General features: G+C 41.8%; 1 protein-coding gene across 1 annotated transcript in view; it reads left to right on the top strand.

The window, feature by feature from the left end:
* Positions 1–3646: 3646 nt before the first annotated feature.
* Positions 3647–21393, top strand: part of far1 (fatty acyl CoA reductase 1) — a 37194-nt gene continuing 19447 nt past the window's right edge. Inside the window, exons 1-5 of the mRNA XM_083763584.1 lie at positions 3647–3821; positions 15505–15629; positions 17449–17565; positions 19011–19186; positions 20383–20562. Of these exons, the coding sequence (XP_083619710.1) occupies positions 15558–15629; positions 17449–17565; positions 19011–19186; positions 20383–20562 (545 nt within the window). The 5' untranslated portion in view covers positions 3647–3821; positions 15505–15557. The remainder of the gene's footprint in view (positions 3822–15504; positions 15630–17448; positions 17566–19010; positions 19187–20382; positions 20563–21393) is intronic.

Genomic DNA, 21393 nt, shown 5'->3' with positions numbered 1-21393 from the left:
TACCGTAGTAATATTTTTCGTTACATATTACTGTCTGAGCAAGAGCAATATATTATTATTACTTTACTCATTACTTTAAAAGAAATGCTCAATTTGAACAATTAAATATTTACTAGTATTATAATTATAAATGATATATTGCGTAGATCTACCCCATCCTACTCAGCTATGCACAGTTAACGCAGGAGTTAAATATATTCCTTGAATTCATGGAAGCCAGTAATTGAATGACAAATAATAGAAAAGTAATTATCGAACTCCTGCAGTTGTCAGACAGAGCCACGGGCACTGAGACAGACAACGACACACACACACACACACACACACACACACACACACACACACACACACACACACACACACACACACACACAATTTCAATTTCAATTCAAAGGGCTTTATTGGCATGAGAAAACATACGTTTACATTGCCAAAGCAGAAAGAACAATACAGCATTACAATCAAAACAAAAATTATGTACACACACACACACGCACACACGCACGCACACACACACACACACACACACACACACACACACACACACACACACACACACACACACACACACACACACACACACGGGTAGAGGTGCTTTCATATGATACTCCCTCATGCTATGCTACCCACAGCATTTCCTGTGTTTCAACCATAGACTGGTTTCAACTTTGCTGCAGTATGAACTATGAGGACACCTGCATTTCCCTCCGTGGATCATTAAAGGTCAATCTTATCTTGCATCTCACTCTCTCACACACAGATACCGTAAACACACCACCGTTGATGTAGCCTAGTGCAAAATAAAGAAAAAAAAGGTCATCTTGAACATAATTATTTTCTATAAAAAAACAGATCTATAGGCTATCTGAGACAGTGATATATATATATATATATATATTTATATATATATTTATATATATATATAAATAATAATAATAAAAAGAATAATAATAAATATAAATAATATAATAATTATATATATATATATATATATTATTTTTTTGTGCTCGACACCGTCGTACGGCGACATAACATTAACCCCAGACTCTCTCAACTCTCTCTACTTGCTGACGTCACGCAGTTTTCATTATGATCTGATGGGACCAGAGGGGACCACCCTTCATGTTTCCTTCCAACGTTGCCATGTCGGGTTGGTTGTAAGCGACTTTGGGCTTGTTTTTCTCCAAAGCTGCGTTTTTTGGGGACTTGTTTCTAATCTAAACAAGTGTACTACTGTGTTGCTTGTTTCTAAAGTGTAGTTACTTATTTGGGGTAACATTTTCCAAAGGTTAGTATAGTAACTAACTGTAGTTGGGAAAACCCATCGGATTTAACCAGATTATTATACGAAAACAAAAAGAAAGCTACCTGACATAAGAGAACCAAAAACAAAACCAAAGCAAAATGGAATTACCTAACATAAATTAATACATTTATCCAAAACACAACAAAAAAAGTATTCACGCTGGCTGCGTCTGCCCAGCTGCAGGGCTGGAGCACTGTCGGAAAACAAGAGCGAGTTGATCAAATAGAATCAATTTCCCGGTACTGCTAGCTCAAATGTTTTCAAAAACATTTTTGAGAGCTCTAAATGACATTGTGTGTCACCGTGGGTGTGTGTGTGTTTACATGGCTGTCATGTTGGAAACAGCAGTAGCTCAGTAGCCTCGGTCCCAGGCTTGGTGCTCAGAGGGTTTGATTAGGCAGCGGTCTGTTATAGACAGGAACGGTCTGTTATCAAGAAATAACACACAGTTGAATTCAGCGATTGACCAATCAGAATCAAGCATTCAATCAAGCCATGTACTAAACTACAGAAGGTGCATGTGGGGATATTCAAGGAATTGCCCATGACAATAATAGAGTTAAATGGTTGGAAGAAATCAATGATAAACCTAAACTACATACTACATACATATTGCCAGTTTAAAACTGTGTATGAATGTGAAAAATATGTTGTGTATGATCTCTGTCAATCTCTGTCTACACAGTTCCGCTCGGGAATATTGCCACTGCATGTTGGAACAGGACGGTACACTGGAACAGAATTAGATCAAAGACTATGTGGCTATTGTGAACTTGGTGAGGTTGAGGATGAAATCCATTTTCTATTGTGGCCTTTTTAGCATGATTTAAGAAAAACACTCTTTGACAAAGTACATGTATAGGTCTGTCCCTGCATGGACAGTGTTTTAGTTAAATATTTATTTGATAACCATACATTAGCAATCTCAAACTTTATCTATAAAGCCTGGAACAGAAGAAAACATACAACTTATGCATAGTGGATCATACCAACTGTGTGGACTCGATCTGAGTTATTGGTGTATATCATATGTACAGACAGACCCTGCTCCCAAGGGAAGACAGACTATGCACCCACTGACTGCACATAAAATGTGGTGGAAACCCGAAACAGAGCTACACTTTCTAACCACCTGCCCACTATAGAGCGGCGCAGTCCCTCCCCCTTTCAGAACAACGAACGGCCCAAAATATTGTGTTCATTGTCATGATTTGTCACGATCCGAGTTGGCTTTGTCCGCGGCGTAACCGTCTTTAAATAAATACTTAAAGAAAATCCTATGGTCAGAATGCATTGCATTTCATTTCCTGGGCCGTTCGTTGTTCTGAAAGGGGGAGGGACTGCGCCGCTCTATAGAGCGTTGCAGTCCCGCCCCCTACCAGGGCCCAGGAAATGATTCCCCCCGTTCATTTTCCTCATAGACATTTCAAAAAGTATTTATTTAAAGACTTTTTAAGCCTCGTACAAAGCCAACTCTTGTCGTGACAAATCATGACAACAAACACAATTTTTGGGGCCGAACAAATAATTAGAAAGAAGAAAAAAACGGCAGGTTACAACACTTTTCTTTGTAATTATTAGTTTGGTCCAAAATATTGTGGTTGTTGTCATGATTTGTCACAACTCGAGTTGGCTTTGTACGACGCTTAAAAGGTCTTTAAATAAATACTTTTTAGAATGTCTATGGGAAAAATGCACTGGGCCTGGCGTCGTCATGAAAGGGGGCGGGACTGCGACGCTATATATACCAAGACATCAGAGACACTTCCCACTTGCTTTGGCTATTACCTTATATGGACACCGACATGGGGACAATGGGGGGACAGTGATGCTGTATTTTGTACACTCTGAAAACTCAGAAACGTCCATTTGCCTGTCCGTCGTCAGTCTTCTCTCTTGTTAGTTAATTTAGTTAATTTCCTAAATGTTGTTCAAAGTAAACCAATGGTTCTCAAATATTTTCATACTCAAGAAACCCCTGCCAGTATGCGAACCCCCATCTGAAAATATTTCATGCTAGGGACACCCCAAGTTAACCCATACAAGATTTCTGTTGTTAAAGTGTTTTTCTTCAAGATTATTATTAGTTGTTTACTTGAAGATATCTGCTATTTTCAAATAGGTTTTAAACCTAATTGAAAGGTGTGTTTTTTTGTTTTGTCTTTTCTTTTTTTGCAAATGCAAAGGAAAAGAGGGCGCTGTTTCTTGTTTATTTGCCGATGGGTTCTCAGATTGGTTTCCATAGACCTGGTTCGCTCGTTTCTCCCTCTCGCAAAACCTGGCAACCCGGTTTCCTTCCTGTTCTTCTCTCGTGTCTACTTTCCACTGTGGGCTCCACAGTCCACACCACAGTCCACACTCAGTCCTCTCCGCGCGCCGCGCAGCCAGCATAGCGTATTTCCTCAAACTGTGGCCGACCGCTGAGGTTCACTCACAGCAGCACCGTCGTCCGTCCGTCCGGGAAATCACAAGTTAACAGAGCCGGGAAAAGACATCTCTTCGATCGATATTTCAGGTACGTACGTGGGGCCACCACCGTCCAACCACACCGACGCGGCGTAATCTTGACATATGTATATAATATATTTATTTGATCTGTTAAATGGCTAAAGGATGATTCATTGGAATGAAATGAATGTGGGAGCAGTAGTAGTGGTAGTAGTGGTGTCGGTTGGGAAAGCCAACGTGTGGCAGCATGTATTTCATTGCTGAAAGAGATGCGCAGAGCAAGAGAGGAAGAAGAAGAGGGAGGGGTTGCCTAAACAAAACGCACTGGTCATAACGTAACGTTCCATTACATTATTCTTGATTAACGTTCATTTGATAAGATCTGTAGTCGAACTATAGTCAAAACAAGGGTCTTCGGGGTTTGGGCCGGGGTCTGGTTCAAGGCCACCGAGGAAGCGACTGCAAATTTTGGTTCACACTGCTTGATGATGGGGTCGCGTCAAAACGAGGTACGCACGAATGGGAATGCAGCTCCGATCCGTGCTTCAACCATTCGTAGCATAATTATTATCTGTTCTGTGCGAGCTAAAATTCACCTGTTGTTGTGATGAATGGTCTTATTTCCTAGTTCCTACCATGATGATTGTGACATATAACTTTAAGTCTGATGGTTGCGCTCCGTGGCTGGTACCGAATATAGCAGACATGCAAGCTCACATGTTGCTGACACTAACAGTGACACTCCGGGTCGCAACTAGCACAAAGTATAAATCACTGTCGCGTTTCATATATACTTGCTTTTAGTGAAGCCTAACTTTTGTGGCGAAGTGTATTGATACGAGTTTTACGTGTGCTCTGCAAACGAACAGAAAGTAACGGTCATGATGGCTGTTGTGGTAACTGGTAACTAACGATGCAGAAGCAGAACAACATCTGTGTGTAATGACTATCACGGGATCCTTTGCATTCCTACTGGCCGAGCTGTTGTCCGAGCTCTGTGTTGTCCGAGGCTGTCTGTACCACCTCGGCTCGAACTGTTAGAGAAGTGAGACAGATGTGCTCTCTAACGTTGCTCCATACAGTGCTTACTGAATGCATGGCCCGGGGTGAGTCATAGTTTGTCTTGTGTCGACAGTTTAAATCTTTCGAGATTGAGAAACATCCGTCCTCCTCATCTCTCTCAAGACAGATGGGTTTATAGATTGTTCTCATCCTGTTGGTGGCACAGCACAGGTTTTGAGCAAATAAGGTATAGAGTCCTAATGATTTGTGGGAAAAAAAGTATTGTTGCTTTTTTAAATGTTATGCTTTGAAAATGGGAAGGTCTGATTGGCATCAAATTTGACAAATTGACAATCTACAAATCATCTTATCTACAATCTTTACATGTCGTGGTAGTTTTTATGCCATTGCCTCAAATAGTTTCCTGTGTATATATATATTTTTTTTTAAGTGCCAGATACAGAATGATCTGTTGTGATTAAATACACCTGAATAGGTATATGTCTAAATTAGGATAATTCCCTACACATTAGGAGCCTAAACATTTAAGTATCAATGCAGTCCGTTTGCCAGTATTTAAGTTCTTTGTTCTTGATCCGAATGGTTCCTCTGAGGGCATTTATGCCAGATCAAAAAAAGTCTCATCCATTACATTAGAAACAAACCTTTTAACGGACAGCACGAGTGCAAGTGCCCTTTCCATTGATTTGAATGTGTGTGGTGCAGACTGCGGTTAACCTCCATTTGTTACCATGCATATATAAAGGGTTTTTTACCCTCCTTGGCTGTGGATCAGCTTTCAGGGACAGCTCAGATGAATGGTCGAATGCCAGCCTGGTACTCGCTTCAGTGAATAAACCGCAGATATCTGAAAACTCCTTGTTTTAATGAAAGTTTGTGTAGTCTTCCATCAACTAGTGTTGCCGAATAATTTGTCACTACTGAGTGACTTTTTTCACTCTGTCCCACTTCTATATTGCACATAAATAAACTGCCCTAGTTCAGTTGGAAAAAGCTCCAGAAACTATTTTTAGAATTCACTTAAGTCTTGAATGAGAATGGATGCCTGAAAAGTGCAAACAGGTGCATCATCCTTTTCAGAGCTATATATAATGTAGGTAGGTATCACTGGAACAATGCCACAACCACAATAGTTTATAATGTCTCCAAGATGGTAAGATGCCAAGATGGGCAATACTAACGATATATAAATTTATATAAACATGTTTTTCAGATATTTTTTAGGCCTTTGCTCTGTTCTGTTTGCAACCTTCCTTTTGTGAAGTGAGAAACTTTTCTTTTTCCACATACAGGCAGACACTGGCAGTTATTATTGTATGCATATCACACTGCATAATATGGTTCCTGTTTGAGACAGACCAGCTGACTGCATACCTTGAGTAAATTCAGCTATGGAAACCACTATGGACTATATTACTTACTTCCTTACTTACGTCCTATCCTGTGCAGCATGTTGTGCCTCGCCCCATGTCAGATTTGCCATCTTCAGTTCTGAGGTCACAGTTCTCCGCCAGGTTGTTTTTGGCCTCCCTTGTTAACTCTTTCCAGGTGGGGTCCATCGCAATCCATGCTAGCCCTCGATGGGGCAATGTTGCGCAGGTGCCCCGTAAAACAATTCCTTGTTACAGAAACTACGACTAATGGTAAATGGGCACAGTAATGTTGTTTCTTATGACATTCTATGATTAAAATATCCTCTAGGCTTAGCAGATGAAATTGAGTGAGTTTGGTTTCTAAGAGTTGCATGTTGACTGTAGAGTAATTTTGAGTAAATGGCATGTCAAAAATGTGGAAATGGCTATTAGTCAGGGAATATTATCAGAATAATGTCAAATCTGGGAATACATTTCTTACCAAGAACTTTCTTCACCAATGTGTTTGTAAAGGTGTCTACTAACATATCCCACATTTGTTTCTATTCAACCAGCTGCTGAAAGTTGGGGTATCATCAATATATATACAATACAACAACTAATATAAGGCAACATTTTCTAAATTTCATTATGCTTTAAATAGCATGTGACATGTCAAACTAGGGTTTTTTATGATTCTGAATTCGTTCAGTTCCGTTCAAATCGTTCTACTCGTGCCCTCCTGCAGTTGTTTTATAATCCGTGATCGAAGACGGGACTATTTCTTACAAGGCGTAATAATATGTGCAAGGGGAGTGGTGTGGTTTTGGTCACGTGGACCAATCGCGTAGCCGCTTTATTCCCTTGAGTATGCACATGACGTCATCGTATGCGGAAGAACTTTTTGTTGTCCATAGCAACCTAGCAACTCACTGTTGCGACGCTGTTTTCATTCACTCTAAACTGGGAAAATGGGAAAGAGCCGTTGTGCGATTGACTGTACAAACAGATTAAAGAAGAACTCGGAGCTATCCTTTTACAGACTGCCGAAATGTAAAGAAAAAAGTAGTAAATGGATCGCTTCGCGATCACTTCGCCGATGTAGTCATGTTTCAGGGCTACTGGAATCCATGGATTTGCGGGTGCCACTTTCACTTTGTGTCAGGTATGTTGCTTTTTTTGTAAAACCATACGTTCAATGTAAAAGGGCCTTTTCACACAATGTCCCGTTTTAAACGAACCTAACGGAGTTCTCTTCTTGTGGACCAAGAAGTGGATTAGTGGAGATAGTCCGTTCCCCTGAAAGAGATCTGGTCAGGAGTAATTACTCATCAACATGTTACGTGAGTCCGTGGAAAGACTTGATGTTAATGTTCTTATTGATCAACACACCCTGCAGTTACTGAATGTTAAGTCTCCATGGTTTTCCTAAGAATATCGTATGACACTGATTTATATGACACATTAAGAGTCCACTGATAACCACTACAGTGGTTTAATATCAAACTTTTTTTTGTTTTTGTTTTTCAAGGACCCACATAACTTTTGATTGTTATTGCACAAATGGACTTACTCTGAGAGTGTACGAATGGAACCAAATGGACCCATAGTGTCAGAGTTACAGACCTGCATGTGTCCATTTGTACACTCAGGCTGTAAGGGTCCATTTGGTTCCATCTCTCAGAGTTACAGACCTGTAAGGTCCATTTGGTTCCACTCTCACAGACCTGTAGGCTTAAGGCCTAAGAAGGGTCCATTTGGCGTCCAATGGGGTCCATTGGTTCCATTTGTAAACTCAGTTACAGACATGCAGGCTAATCCTCTCTCACTCTAATGCCAGACTGGCATTAGAGTGAGACACTGGCATTGCCAGTGTGTGCCAGTGGTCACCCTTGGCACCCGTGGTTAAAGCTGCCTACCCCTGCTCTACACCAACAATGTTGTGAGCTTGTAGATCTGCTATTTTCTGCAAATGTTCCCTCCAGAATAGGGATGCTATTGTTCCAGTGGTTAATGTAAAAAAATAATCTCACAATGATTTGGCAGCCCCGTCCCGGATGAGTTTGTTTTGAGGCTGATGTCTGAAACAGGACATAATGTGAAAAAAGAGAAGCAAATGTGAGACTGAAAGATGTTCATGTATGTCTGCAAAACTGTCTTGCACTGATTTATGTCCCTTCCAGGACTGTGAAAATTAGGGCTGACCTTCGATTACGTTTTTGTTGATCGACGCTTCGATATAAATTTGTTTCGATCTTCGGCGCTTCGAAACCCAACGGGGGGGGGGGCGGGGGTGCGGTGCGAGGTGCACGATGCGAGGCGCACACCTTAAACAATAGCGGAGAGAAAGGCATGCTTGGATTGGTCTCATTTATTTAAAACGATAAGCATTGAAGCAACAACTGTTGCAGCCTTCATGAAAGCAGTGATGAACAAATAATTAGGCTTAATAAAACATCCGACCGTAACAAGTCAACTGCCTGACGCAGGCATTACCTCTCAAAAAAATTATATATAGCCTATAATCAAAGCTTCTCTTCCGATTGAAACTCAGATGTGAAAACACCAAAAAAAAACACCAGTCCTGGAGCTCCAGGCGCGCTAATTTGCGCCGCGGTCTACGCCACTCTCAGACCCTTCCGACGAGGCTCTTTCTTGGGGTAGAAAAGTGTGGATGACCGCGGCTCAAATTAGCGCGCCTGGAGCCCAGGAGGTCAGGGGCTTTTTCCCCCGTCCCATGCGTGAAATTCGCCGCAGATTTTTCGTCACATAGTTGACACTGTACACCACTTGTTCTTTGTTCTCCTTGCATATTCTAAAATGCAACCACACTTTAGATTTATTTTGTGGCGGCATTAGTGCAGGCTGCTGTGTGTGTGTGTTGACTTCCTTGTTGTTACCACGAGTAGTGAGGGGGAGAGGGTAGGAGGCGTTGCGGTGCTGCGAGGCGCGAGCATGGCTCGCGGACCAAATGGGGCCGTCTCGCGGACCAAAAGCGTCCGCTTTTTTTTTAATGACTATTCGATTCAAAATTTAAAAATCGATTCCCATGCGTATCGATTGAACGTCGATTAATCGATTTTTTTTGGGTCAGCCCTAGTGAAAATGTGTCAAAGGAAACAGAAGAAAGAGGTACATGGGATGATGACTCTGATGAAAGTGATAGGGATGAGTAACCCAACATGTTGCCATGTAGGCCTACTACTTGTTTTGTTCAAGAATTATTAACTTACACAGCCAACAGAAGGTTTTATTGTGATGCATTTGTATGCTGTATTTTCATATATTTCCTTGGCAGGGGGGGGGGGTGGATGTACAAATGACAGATGCTGTGACACACTTGCGGTACTTGTAAATAAATACATGTTTCATACACTTATGTTGTAATCATTCTGACCTCTAGTACTTTCATTTTTAGTCCAATTTAGGGGGCGTGGTAACATTTGGATAGATTTTCTGCCATTTTGGTCCAAGGTGCCCTGATTTTCTTTTCTACCTTTCATTACACAGTAGGTTGAGACATTTTCTATGTATGAAACATAAGCTTTTGGCACAATTTACTGTGTAGGTTTTATTGTACTGTGTGGAAAACACTTAAGTTGAAGCATATTATTTAACAAATATGCTACATTTCATGATCTAAATTCACATATGAGTAAACTAAAGGCACCAGTACTTGTTTCAGATGTTAAGTATATGCATTTGACATTTGAGAAAGATTTTGTGTTGCCAAAAACACATTTTACAAGCAAAAACAGCAGCACAAGATTTTCGTTTTTTGGTTATACACTGTTTATACATTTCTGGCTTGTGACAAAATACTGCAGGATATTATGAGTAGAACTTTTAACCCAAAGTCCAGAAGGGTATTATCTATGACAAAATGCATTGAATGAGTAGTTCCCATGACATGGGAACGAAACTCATTTTCTAAGCACTTTTTCATGGGTCCCAACACGGCCTAGTAGTTTTGCACGAAAAACACTCCTTGGGCTAAAAACGGCCTTAGCCGTCATCACAGATGTGATGAGGTCAGTGGCTATGGCCGAATTGGTTGTTGATGTCAAATATTCCCCTAGGGTGGTTGAATAGAAACCAATGTGGGATATGTTAGTAGACACCCTTACAAACACATTGGTGAAGACAATTATTGGTAAGAAATGTATTCCCAGATTTTATTAATATCCACTGACTATCTAATGTTTTTTCTAGTTAACTTGGAATGGTGATCACATGATGTATTTTCAATGTTACTTTGTAGGTGTCAGTATTCTTTGGGTTCAATTTGAACATAGTATAAAATAAATAAATAATCACCTGCTGCTACTGTACATTTGCCACTCTAAAGGCCTATTCATAGTCTGGATTTTCGGTGGTGAGCTCTGAGCTGACCACTCAGATCTATCTATCCTAATTGCAGCCAGGGGCTGATGTATTTGTCCTTTTCCTGTACTGGTGCAGATGGAGAGATGGGATGGCACATCATCCTGGACATGATACAGTAAATGCCACCATCATTCGGCATTGGGTGACAAATGTCAGGGAGGGTTTCCTGGGAATCTGACCCGGTCTCTCCTACCGCTTTTGGAAATGGCGAGGCATCTGCGCCGAAAGTACTATCAAGAAAGTGCCATCATGCCAGGTCTCGGTACAGTGCTCGGGTACTGTACCTGATGCCACTCACAGTGACCTAAAGGATACCCGGAAGGGGAACAGAGTGGCATTCCCACTACGTGGCTTGGTTAGGGTCAGTGTTAGTATAGCGTGTAGCGTGTCGGAACGCAGGCTTTGGAATGCCGTTGTGTAAAAAGGGGGACACCTTCCAGTTCCAACTGATATAAACTTGATATTTCACATAATGCTTGCTTGCCTCTGGATCTGGATGTTGCGGAAGCCAAGGCTGCAGATCAGAAGGAGCCACATGCATGGGCCAGATGCGTCACAAAATTCAGGTGGGAACTTGCTGAAGGAGGGCCTGTCATGCATGCCCGGCTGGTTCCGCCCAGGCAGCGGCGCCAGTTAATTTGCTTGACATCACCAGCTGAAGCGCATTGAAGGCCTGCAGCCAAATACTCTAAATGCACCTCCTTCACAAGTGTGAAGGAGGTGAGGACCTCTGCTGCAACGCACGACACACTCACAACAACGACACACAAAGATGAAGGAAAAGATGAGGTGGCTAAAGGGAATGAGGAAAACGGATGATGAAGATGGTGAAGGCCATTGAGAGTGTGAGCTTGTAATAGTGGTTCTAGATTAATTTATAGTGAACTTATTGTGGTTCATTGTATTCAGAGATTCATTGGCTAAAATATCCAAATGAGGTAAATGGTTATAATTATGGTACAATGTAGTTTACATAATATCTTTTCTTGGGACACTGTTAACTATTTGCTTTAATGCTACTGCATAAAATGTAAGAAAAACATTGGCAATGGCATTAAAATAAATGTGCACTGGGAAGTTGTTAAATGTATTTTCTTTATTTTACCCAATAATTATATATTAAATATATGAACATGAAACTCACGCACACTTCAGTTTTAGGTGATAAGTTACTCGCCTTTTCGGTGGGAACGCTTTCACGTTTACACATTAAACAAACGGTTATGTATCGATCAATATCATTTTGGAACATGTTACCACCTCACATTAACATAACACAACATAGATTATCTTTCAGATATGCTTTAAAGGAACATTTGCTACAGCTGACCACATGACCATAATGTTATTCTCATTATGTTGCATTTATTTTTATAGAATAAATTGTAATTATGTATTTAACTTCGTTGAATGTATTTGTAATTACCGTATGTATTTTTTTGTATGTATTTTACATGGACCCCAGGAAGATTAGCTGTCGCCACGGCGTCAGCTAATGGGGATCCATTCAATAAACAATAAACCTGAAATGGTTTTGATACTAGGCGCTCATAGTACCTCACCTAAACGGTGGTTTAGGAGTGCCCCGCCTCCCTCCGGAGCGAGCCAGGGTGAACGAGCTGACACTGACGGTGGTTAGTAAATACAGTGCTGCAGGGGGTTATCGGTGAGTTTCTTATCACTGGTCTGGAGTGTATGCATACCGGGTACTCCAGTTTTAGCTGATTAAGGTGACTACCATGATGGTTGGGAATTTGTATTGTAAGGGTCCATGACTCGGCCCCATACAGCAGTACTGACTCCACAGTAGCTATGAACAGCCGCCTCTTAATTAAGGTCTTCTCCCATATCTGATTTTCACACTCTCCTCAATGTCCCGTGCAAGGCTTTCCAACTTGTGCTCTCCGAACCTTCACATCCGGTTCAGTCGAGGTAGTCCAGGGCCCGAGGTACTTGAAGTCCTCGACTCGCTCAAGCACCCCGTCTGCAGTGGCAATGGTTTTGTCCTCTGTGTTGACTGTCATTACCTTTGTTTCTCTGTATTGTCTCTATATTGCCACTTTATTATTATAATAATTAAGTTGATGTTGTCAGTACTATATGTGTTGGAGAATTCATAGACCTAAATTGCCTAGCCCTCTAATTCAAGGAGAAGGGGAATCTACTACAGTATCATTATTTTTCTTCTGTACAAACTCAAAACTGCCCATGTTTGGAACTAAATTCACTTTGGCCCAAATGTACTGTGTGGGGCACTTGGTGTGTTCTGAATAGGTTGAATAGAGACTTGTATTCGAACTTGAAGTTGAACAGTGCTGTTAACATGCTGGTCTGCCTGCATGTAAAGCTGAATAACCGGTTTAACTGAAACACTTGAGCACTGGCAGACTTTGGCAGTATTCCTAAATCCCAGGGGACGCCTCTGGCTTGGGAACAACATACTGTAATCACAGTATGATCCTATCAGATTTTTTGGGGGCTTTCAAGTAACTACACAGTGTAAGCCTGGTTCTTTTTTATAGTATGTAGAATAGCATGGAACAATATCACTAAAACATACTTTCTACATACTGTAATTGTGTTAATTGTTTAGGAAACACATTCTTTCATTTGTGATATTTTATGTTGCTTTAATCCATGAAGTTGTCATGAACATGATTCCAGTTTGATTTGTTTGATCAATATGGCCTAGCTAAGTAGCTTGGTTTTCTGGATTTATTGGTCTGCAGCTGTGGTGATGTAAAAATTGTCTCTCTAGAAGGTTTATTGTTGTAAATTAATTACAGTACGATTTATTTGACTGCGGGAGAACACAGGGCATTTTGGAATTTGTGATTGCAAGCATTCATTCTAGCCTGAACACTGCAGCAGTTCTCCATCAATGCAGTAAACCTCCCAAACCTCCCGGGCAGAGACGGATCAGTGCATTCACTAGCCTACAACATAGTGTACTGTGTAATAGTGCAGAAGTAATCCTGTTTTTCCTTAACAGTCCTAACCATGCTTACAGAAGTTCAAGTTACGTATGCATATTTTACATCTGTGTTCTGCTGCAGCAGTGTTGAAGCTCCTTGACTATCAGGCCAAGGCTACAGGACAACGGCAGGGTTACACCCCGGCATTCCGAAGCCCACTATTCCGTGGCGCATTACTAACCCTGTCCATAACCTAACCGCACGCGGAAGCCACATAGTCACAAACACTCAGTCCACTCTGTCCCCCAACAGCAGGTACCGGACACCTGCGTAATGTCGTCCCTTGGGCCTTTAGTGACTACTGGTTTGGAATAAATATTGGACAAAATGATTTTATTGGTAGGAGAGATCAAAGTATTTCAGTTGATGATTGTACCACTTATCTGATATGTGTGCTGATAGCAGCACACATATCAGCTTAAGTGGCTCTAACTCAAACACCTTAAGCCAGCTACTAGATAAGAATTTTAGCCAACGCCTAAAAGATAAGGCTGCATTCAGACAAATTTGACATTTGTATTTCTAAATATACCTGTATTCCTGGTTGACTGTCGAGTCAAGTGTGTGTGTGTGTGTGTGTGTATGCTATATATATTTTTTTCTTTTTTGGTTGAGACACGCAATATTAATCCAACATTCAATTCAAATTGAAACGAATGTATTAGGCCTTTAGCAAGCACCTAACATATTAGCGACTTTAACCCATTCTGACCTGAGATCAGATTCTAAAAATGTCTTCTACTGTACATCCTGACAGTTTTCATTCTGACCTGAGATCAGATTCTAAAAAATGTCTTCTATGTCAGTTGCTCTTCGATTTATGAGCTTGTAGATCTTCTATTTTTCAATAGCTAAAGCTCGACATGATGCTAACACCAAAATGGGTTCCCGCCTAAAATGGGTTAAGCAACGACGGCTACGGCAGTCTGCTACGGCAACCGGAAATGGATCAGTGCTCGATACATAAGCCTGCTTGCCGTCGCAGCCCTTTCTACTACGTGAGAACCTACACTTACACGTAGTGTCTACAACGCCGTGTCATAACCATGTTTATTGAAATGATAGCTGTCATACATTTACACCGATTGCTCCATCACCTCTCTTATGCTGTGTGATGTGTTGGCATGCTCTGAATGAAGAAATAACACTATACCATAATGTCATATTAACCATGTTTATTAAAACGGTTTTAGAATAACACAGATTGGCCCAGGCCGTAGCGTAACGGTCTGGGCACCGGACTGGTAATCCAGTCGCAGTGTGCCGCGGGTTCGACTCCCGGACCCGACACGGCCTTTACTGCATGTCATCCCCCCATCTCTCTCCCGTTTCCTGTCAGCCTACTGTCTGTCCCTTCAAAAATCAATAAAAGGCGTAAGCCGCAAAAAAATATCTTTAAAAAAAAAAAAAAGAATAACACAGATTGCTCCAGCACCTTCCTCTTTCCACTGCTGATCATGTCCAGCGCATGTAAGAATTAAGCAATATCGGCAAGTTAGCTGACGCGCGACGTGGTGTTTGACACATGCTGCATAGACGCGTCACCATGGGTCCCGTACTTCCGCCTAGAGGAGCTGTCCTGACAACAGTCGTTGCTTAAAGTCCCTAATGTTGCAATGCAACTCCAATGTTATAGTCTGCATTCTTGATTTCTCTAGGTCGTAGACTTCATTAACCCATTCTGACCTGAGATCAGATTCATACGAGGTTTTCCACTGGACACACACTGGTCTGAATAACCCATTCTGACCTGAGATCAGATTCTAAAAATGTCAGTCGTTCTTCGATTTTTCAAAAAATAGCAGACCTACAAGCTCGTATCGCGCCACTCGGTGGCGCGATATGAGCTTGTAGATCTGCTATTTTTCAATAGCTTAAAGCATAACATGATGCCGACACCAAAATGGGTGCCCGTTCAGAATGGGTTAACACAAAAATGTCCTCTTCATTGCGCTCGATTTAAAAGTGTTCTGTCGCATTTTAAATCCTCACTCTCGTCTGTGTTTCTCTGCAGGTGGTGTGGCGTTGAAGAGGGATTTCGTCCATTAGGTTAGAACCGTCGTCGCCATGGTGAACATCCCAGAATACTATGCGGGAAAGGCTGTGCTGATCACGGGAGCAACAGGCTTCATGGGCAAGGTACGGTACAGTATTATGGTCAAAAGGTATGAGCAAACGCTCAATAGTACATGATTTATCACACAATAAGGCCAGGAGACGAATGTGACTGGAAATAATGCAGAAACATCTGATTTGGTATACAAGCAATGCAGTCGCTGTCAAAGTTTTGAGTATCTGACTATATGAATCTAGAATTGGTCTAGCCTGGCATGGCCAGACTAATATCACTAATTAATTTATCATCACCAGATTTGTCTGGTTTCCAGGCTAGCATTGATCAGGTTGCACACAATGAAAGATATGGTTTAATTGGAGCACTCGAACACTGAGGAGTTTACTCTGCACACAGACCCCGGCACCTGCCGCCACCTGCTGTTTTACAACAATCTTGTCAGAATGTGAGGGGAATGTAAAATGGTTTTCTAAACATTTATTCTGGGTGTCACATGATCCCAAGACCTCGCCATCATCGGCCTAACTTTCCAAACTCGTTGAAGAGTCTGGTTTGTATCAGGCCAAGTCCCACTGGTTTAGTTCTGATTTGAATGTATGGGCGGCAGTGGCTCATGGGTGGAGAGTGACCAGATGGGAACCGTAAGGTTCCCAGTTCGATCCCAGGCTCCCCCAGAGTTAGTGTCGAATTGTCCTTGAGCAACACTCTGAACCCCTAATTGCTGCCGATGTGCAGGTTGGTTGGTGCCTTGCATGGTTTCCTCTGCCATCGGTGTGTGAATGGGTGAATGTAATGCACATCACCCAATCTATGTAAAGCGCTTTGGATAACAGCAATATATAAATGCACCATTTATTTACCATTTGAAAGTAGGGCTGCAACTGTCTATTATTTATTAGTGATTATTCTATTGATTACCTTTTTGATTAATCGAAAGACACAGGATTACGTTAATTTCTCCTTGTGTTTTCACTATTTTGGATTTCTTTGCCTAGGTTGAGGTTTAGGTTTATTTATTTAGCATGTAGTACAAAAAATAGACAATAACATATCAAAGAAACAAAAAATACAATGCAAGGAAAGGAAAGGAAAGGAAGAAGCCAGAAGGCTTATATGGAATCCTTTCCTGAAGGAAGAGGTCATTGGTTTAAAAAGATTAAAAGTTCATAAAGAACAGTACATAAATCTACAAGTTGGCAAAGGGGGGCAACTGTGCAGTAAAGAAATAAAAACACAGACTGCACAAAAAACTGAAATAAACAATACTATACTATACAATACTATAATACTATACTAATACTATGACTTGAGATCAATTATTAATTGATGATCCTTTCTATAAAAACTCTGACTAGGACATAACCATAAACACACCTGATATGCCCATAGATAGGCATGTCACTGTGACATACTGTATATGGAGATCCGGTTGTCCAGAGCCACACATCTGATCGCTATGCCCATTTGCCCATATTCATGTGCATAATATACTGTATGGGACCAACCCACTTCAAACTTGCGTATGCGCGTGGCATCATCATTATACCCGGAAGTTATGCGGGAATGCCTACGTTCTGTATTTTATTAAATGAACGAATTCATATTTGTTCGATTAGGCTACCTGTTGCAGCCCTATCTGAAAGCCAACACTGATGACTCTGATGAAGACCGCAAGGTCGAAACGTTAGTCGTTTTGTATACTCAGCACCTAAATAAAAGGCTCTAAATGTCCGTGCTGCTCCAGTCTCTTCTCCTTATGCAACTTTGATGTCCCTGCACCTGTGAAGCACCGGATCAGCCGTTTCAGGCTTGAGGCGCGTTGGTAGACTCCCTTTCTACCAACACTGATCACCTTCCCTCCAACCCTCCCTCCGTTCACTCCAGGTGTTGCTGGAGAAGCTGCTGAGGTCCTGCCCCGAGGTCAAGGTTGCGTATGTGCTGGTCAGACATAAGGCTGGCCAGAATGCTCAGGCTCGCATCGCTGACATGATCAACTGCAAGGTGAGGAGAAGGACGTTTGGATGGGGGGGGGGGGGGGGGGGGGGGGGGGGGGGGCGGGGGCTGTTTGATTGATTGATTGAAATATTTACAGTTTGCGGAATTACAGTACATTTCAAGCACAAACTCAATACAAAGACTGTTAACTGTGAGTGGACGACCCAATTAAGCATTACACTTGTTTACAAGAGGGTCCACCATGTTCCATTCATCAAAACATTTATTGACGTACAAATAGAAACTTCTATATAGTTAGAGAACAGAACAGGAATTCATCATAAAGGAAGCAAAAAGGGAGACGAAGACAGTGAGGGGGAAAAGGGGGGAGGGGTGGGGGGGTTTCAGATTTTACGGGGGCCAGTTTCGAATTGCAGCCATCCGTAGGTGCCCTTTGAGAGCGTTTTTGAAGGAGTCAAGGGATTCACATGTCTTAATGACTGGTGGTAGGGCGTTCCACATTTTGGTGGCATAGGAGCGAAAAAAATTTAGTCCCTTGTTTGTGCCGAATCTGGGTTGTACATGCACTCCCTCTGGTGTTGTGGGTGTGGACTTCGTTAACATTAAGGAAGTATTTAGACAGGTACATGGGTATCTTGGTGGTGTATCGAAATCTTGTGGACCAGACCCATTGCAAGACCCTAAGCCATTCCAGCCTGTCAAAGTGGGGCAGGGGTGAGGTGGGTTCGGGCGGTGAGGCCAAGTAGGAGCCTGACCAGTTTGTTTTGGGAGGTCTGGAGCCTTGTTTTAAGGGCCTTTGAGGTGCTGTGGTACCAAGAGGTGCATGCATAGTCAAAGAAACCTTGTACGAGGGCCCCTGATAAGGTCTTCAAGGTGTTTTTGTTGACCAGTGAGGAGATCCTGTAAAGGAATCTTGTAAAGACATGTAGGGAGCTGGGACTGTATACAGTACATTATGTGAAGCTGTGCAGAGCCCACACTGTTGTTGCTTGTATTGCTGAAGTTCGGTGTATTTGGAGGGAGAGAATGAAGGGAAGCTGTATGGCTGCGTACCGAGAGGTAGGAATGAATGTATGTTTAGGCAGAACAAAAAACATGTAAGCCCTCAGGTATGCATGGAGGAAAAACTAGTGCTACAAGGGAATTAAGAGCGGAGAGAAACAAAGGGGGAGTTATGCCTGTTTGGATAGCGAGAATGACGGAGAGGAGTAGTATTGGGCCAGGTTTAATGTTAACTTAATGAAGCTGATCAAATGGGAGGCGTGGCAGAGCCTTCAGGCCAGCAATGCTGGTGGAATTAAATGCAAAGCACCAAGACTAACTAAGTGTGTGAGTGGACTATCTGTGGGCATGGAAAGCATTAGGAAGAGAGGAGGATAGTAGAGGGCCGGTGGGAAAACCATCAATGGAACAGTATGTGGAGAAAATGGAACACTTCTTCGTGTGTGTGTGTGGCGCTATGGCTATAATCATTATTTTCTTTTTGTTAGTTGTTTGACAAACTGCGAGACGTGCAACCAGACTTCGCGGAGAAGATCGTGGCCGTGAACAGTGACCTCACGTTGCCAGAGCTGGGCCTGAGCAGAACGGACCAGGAGACCCTGGCTGACAACGTGAACATCATCTTCCACTGTGCTGCCACCGTCCGCTTCAGTGAACCACTCAAGTGAGACTTCCTGGGATCAGATTCTATACTATGTCTTCTAAAATCATTACAGTTTCCTGAATATGTTGCTATATCAGTGGTTCTCAAACTATTTCACGTCAAGTACCCCAAAAAGGATATGCCACCGACCCCCATCTGAAAATATGTTTCAGATGGGTCCCCATGTTTCCAGGGTCCCTGGAAATGTTGTTCCAGGGACCCTCCAGAAGCAAAGATATGAGTTAAAAAAAACGTTTGCCGGGAAAAAATATATATTCAAAGATTTGCACACGTTTTACGATTTTTCAAAAATGGCAAAAATATCAGCTTTTTTTCAATAGCTAAAGTTTAGAATAATGGTTAAAGTGGTTAAAAGTAAAGGTGAAACAGATGTTTTGACTTAATATTATCCCATTTAGACCTGCCTACACTGTGTTGTTCACATTAGTGTCAGTTCACCAGAGAACTTGTTACCTTTGATTGTTGTTGTTAAAGTGTGTAGACCATACAGTTGACATGACTTCCTTAAAAGAAAGTGATCATCACACTTCCTTTTTCTCGAAACTGAATATATTATATTTAAGGAAGGAAGCTGTGTAAAAGCCTATTCGCACTGCGTATCACCGCGGCGTGACGTCATGTTGTAGTTTTCCAAACTGTCACGGTCACCGTATCCCCTAAAACTGGAGTATAAATAGACCTTTACTTCAATTACTCATTAAAGTCATTTTGTTAAAAGGTTGCAGCACTATAAACTTAGTCTGCACACTGTTTTAAAAGCTCCCAAAATACTTTCATTACCAGAGAGCGGAAAAAAACTGAGCGGAATGTCATTCTGGCCAATCACAATTTGCACCCTCACTTTTCCGTCTTCACTTTTATCTTCAAAATGTGCTTCGCTCAGCCAATCAAATCATCGCTATGGGGTGATCGGCCAATCACAAGCCAATGTCTGTGTTTACACAAACGCGTAAAGCTGGGCATAGGAGCGTCCCTCAAAAACAACTGCAAGCTTAATTCTGAATGTAATGGCATATTATGGCATCAAGTTCTGTTTTCACTTTTATTTTCAATTGATACTAAAGTAATACGTACGTAGCTGTTGGATAGCAGTCATTCTATATCCTTTCTAGTAAGCGCTTTAATGGTGATAAAAACAAAAACAAAAAAACGGCACGAGCAACCATTGAGTGTTAAATGTCTCCATTCCCCTTCAGAGATGCAATGCAGTTGAACGTCCTAGCCACCCAGAAGATGGTGGCACTGGCCCACAAGGTGAAACACCTGGAGATCTTCCTCCATGTTTCCACAGCGTACGCCCACTGTGACCGTGAGCTCATCGAGGAGGTCGTCTATCCTCCTCCTGTAGACTACCGGAAACTCATTGACACCTTGGAGTAAGTAGAATGTTGCTGTTAATGTGTTGTGTGTGTGTGTGTGTGTGTGTGTGTGTGTGTGTGTGTGTGTGTGTGTGTGTCAGTGTCGTGGAAGTTTAGAGATAAACATTGTAAGAATACTCCAAGTGTTTTATGACGTCACTGTCCCATGTGGTGAATGCCTTGTGGCTATGTTGGGGGTTGTCGTGTGGGAGAAGAGAAGAGCTATAAAAGCTGTCGTTGGTTGTCACTCTGGGAGTCAGACTGGGGTTTCCATACATGATACAGGTTTGTGTAAGTCTGTCTCCTGCTCGAGTAAATCTCTATATTCTATAACTTCAGAATTCTTGTGTTGCCTCATTATTCACGCTTGTGATTTGTCTTTTGAGCATATGTCCGCAGATTCCATTACATCAGCGGTTTACGCTATGCTGCAAAAGTCGTTGCTGTGGAAATAGATATTCGTTGCAGCTCAGCGCTTGTGTGTGATATGTGCAGTTAAAGCACCATTCTGTCGCATGTAGTTGCAAGGAGTTGCATGGCGAATCATCAGTGTGCTTTGGGGCCTTAGAGTTCCTGATGTCCAGACAGGCTTTCTCTTGTCTAGAGTTTATTAAGTTTGGTGGTATGGCTGCCTGAAACTAGCGATTATCTTCAGTTTATCTTAGCGATGATTCTGTATTCCTTTTTTTTATTCATTAATAATATAATAATTAAGACAAATAATTCATAAATAAATTAGTGCATTTTGGAGGATACTAATTGATTAGTCTGATTAACTACTTAACCCATTCTGAACGGGAACCCATTTTGGTGTTAGCATCATGTCGTGCTTTAGCTATTGAAAAATAG

The sequence above is a fragment of the Protomyctophum parallelum genome (genome assembly GCF_964188405.1).
Source record: "Protomyctophum parallelum genome assembly, chromosome: 4".
NCBI lineage: Eukaryota > Metazoa > Chordata > Actinopteri > Myctophiformes > Myctophidae > Protomyctophum > Protomyctophum parallelum.
The sequence above is the reverse complement of the archived record's forward strand: the minus strand, read 5'-3'. Positions and strand labels throughout refer to the sequence as shown.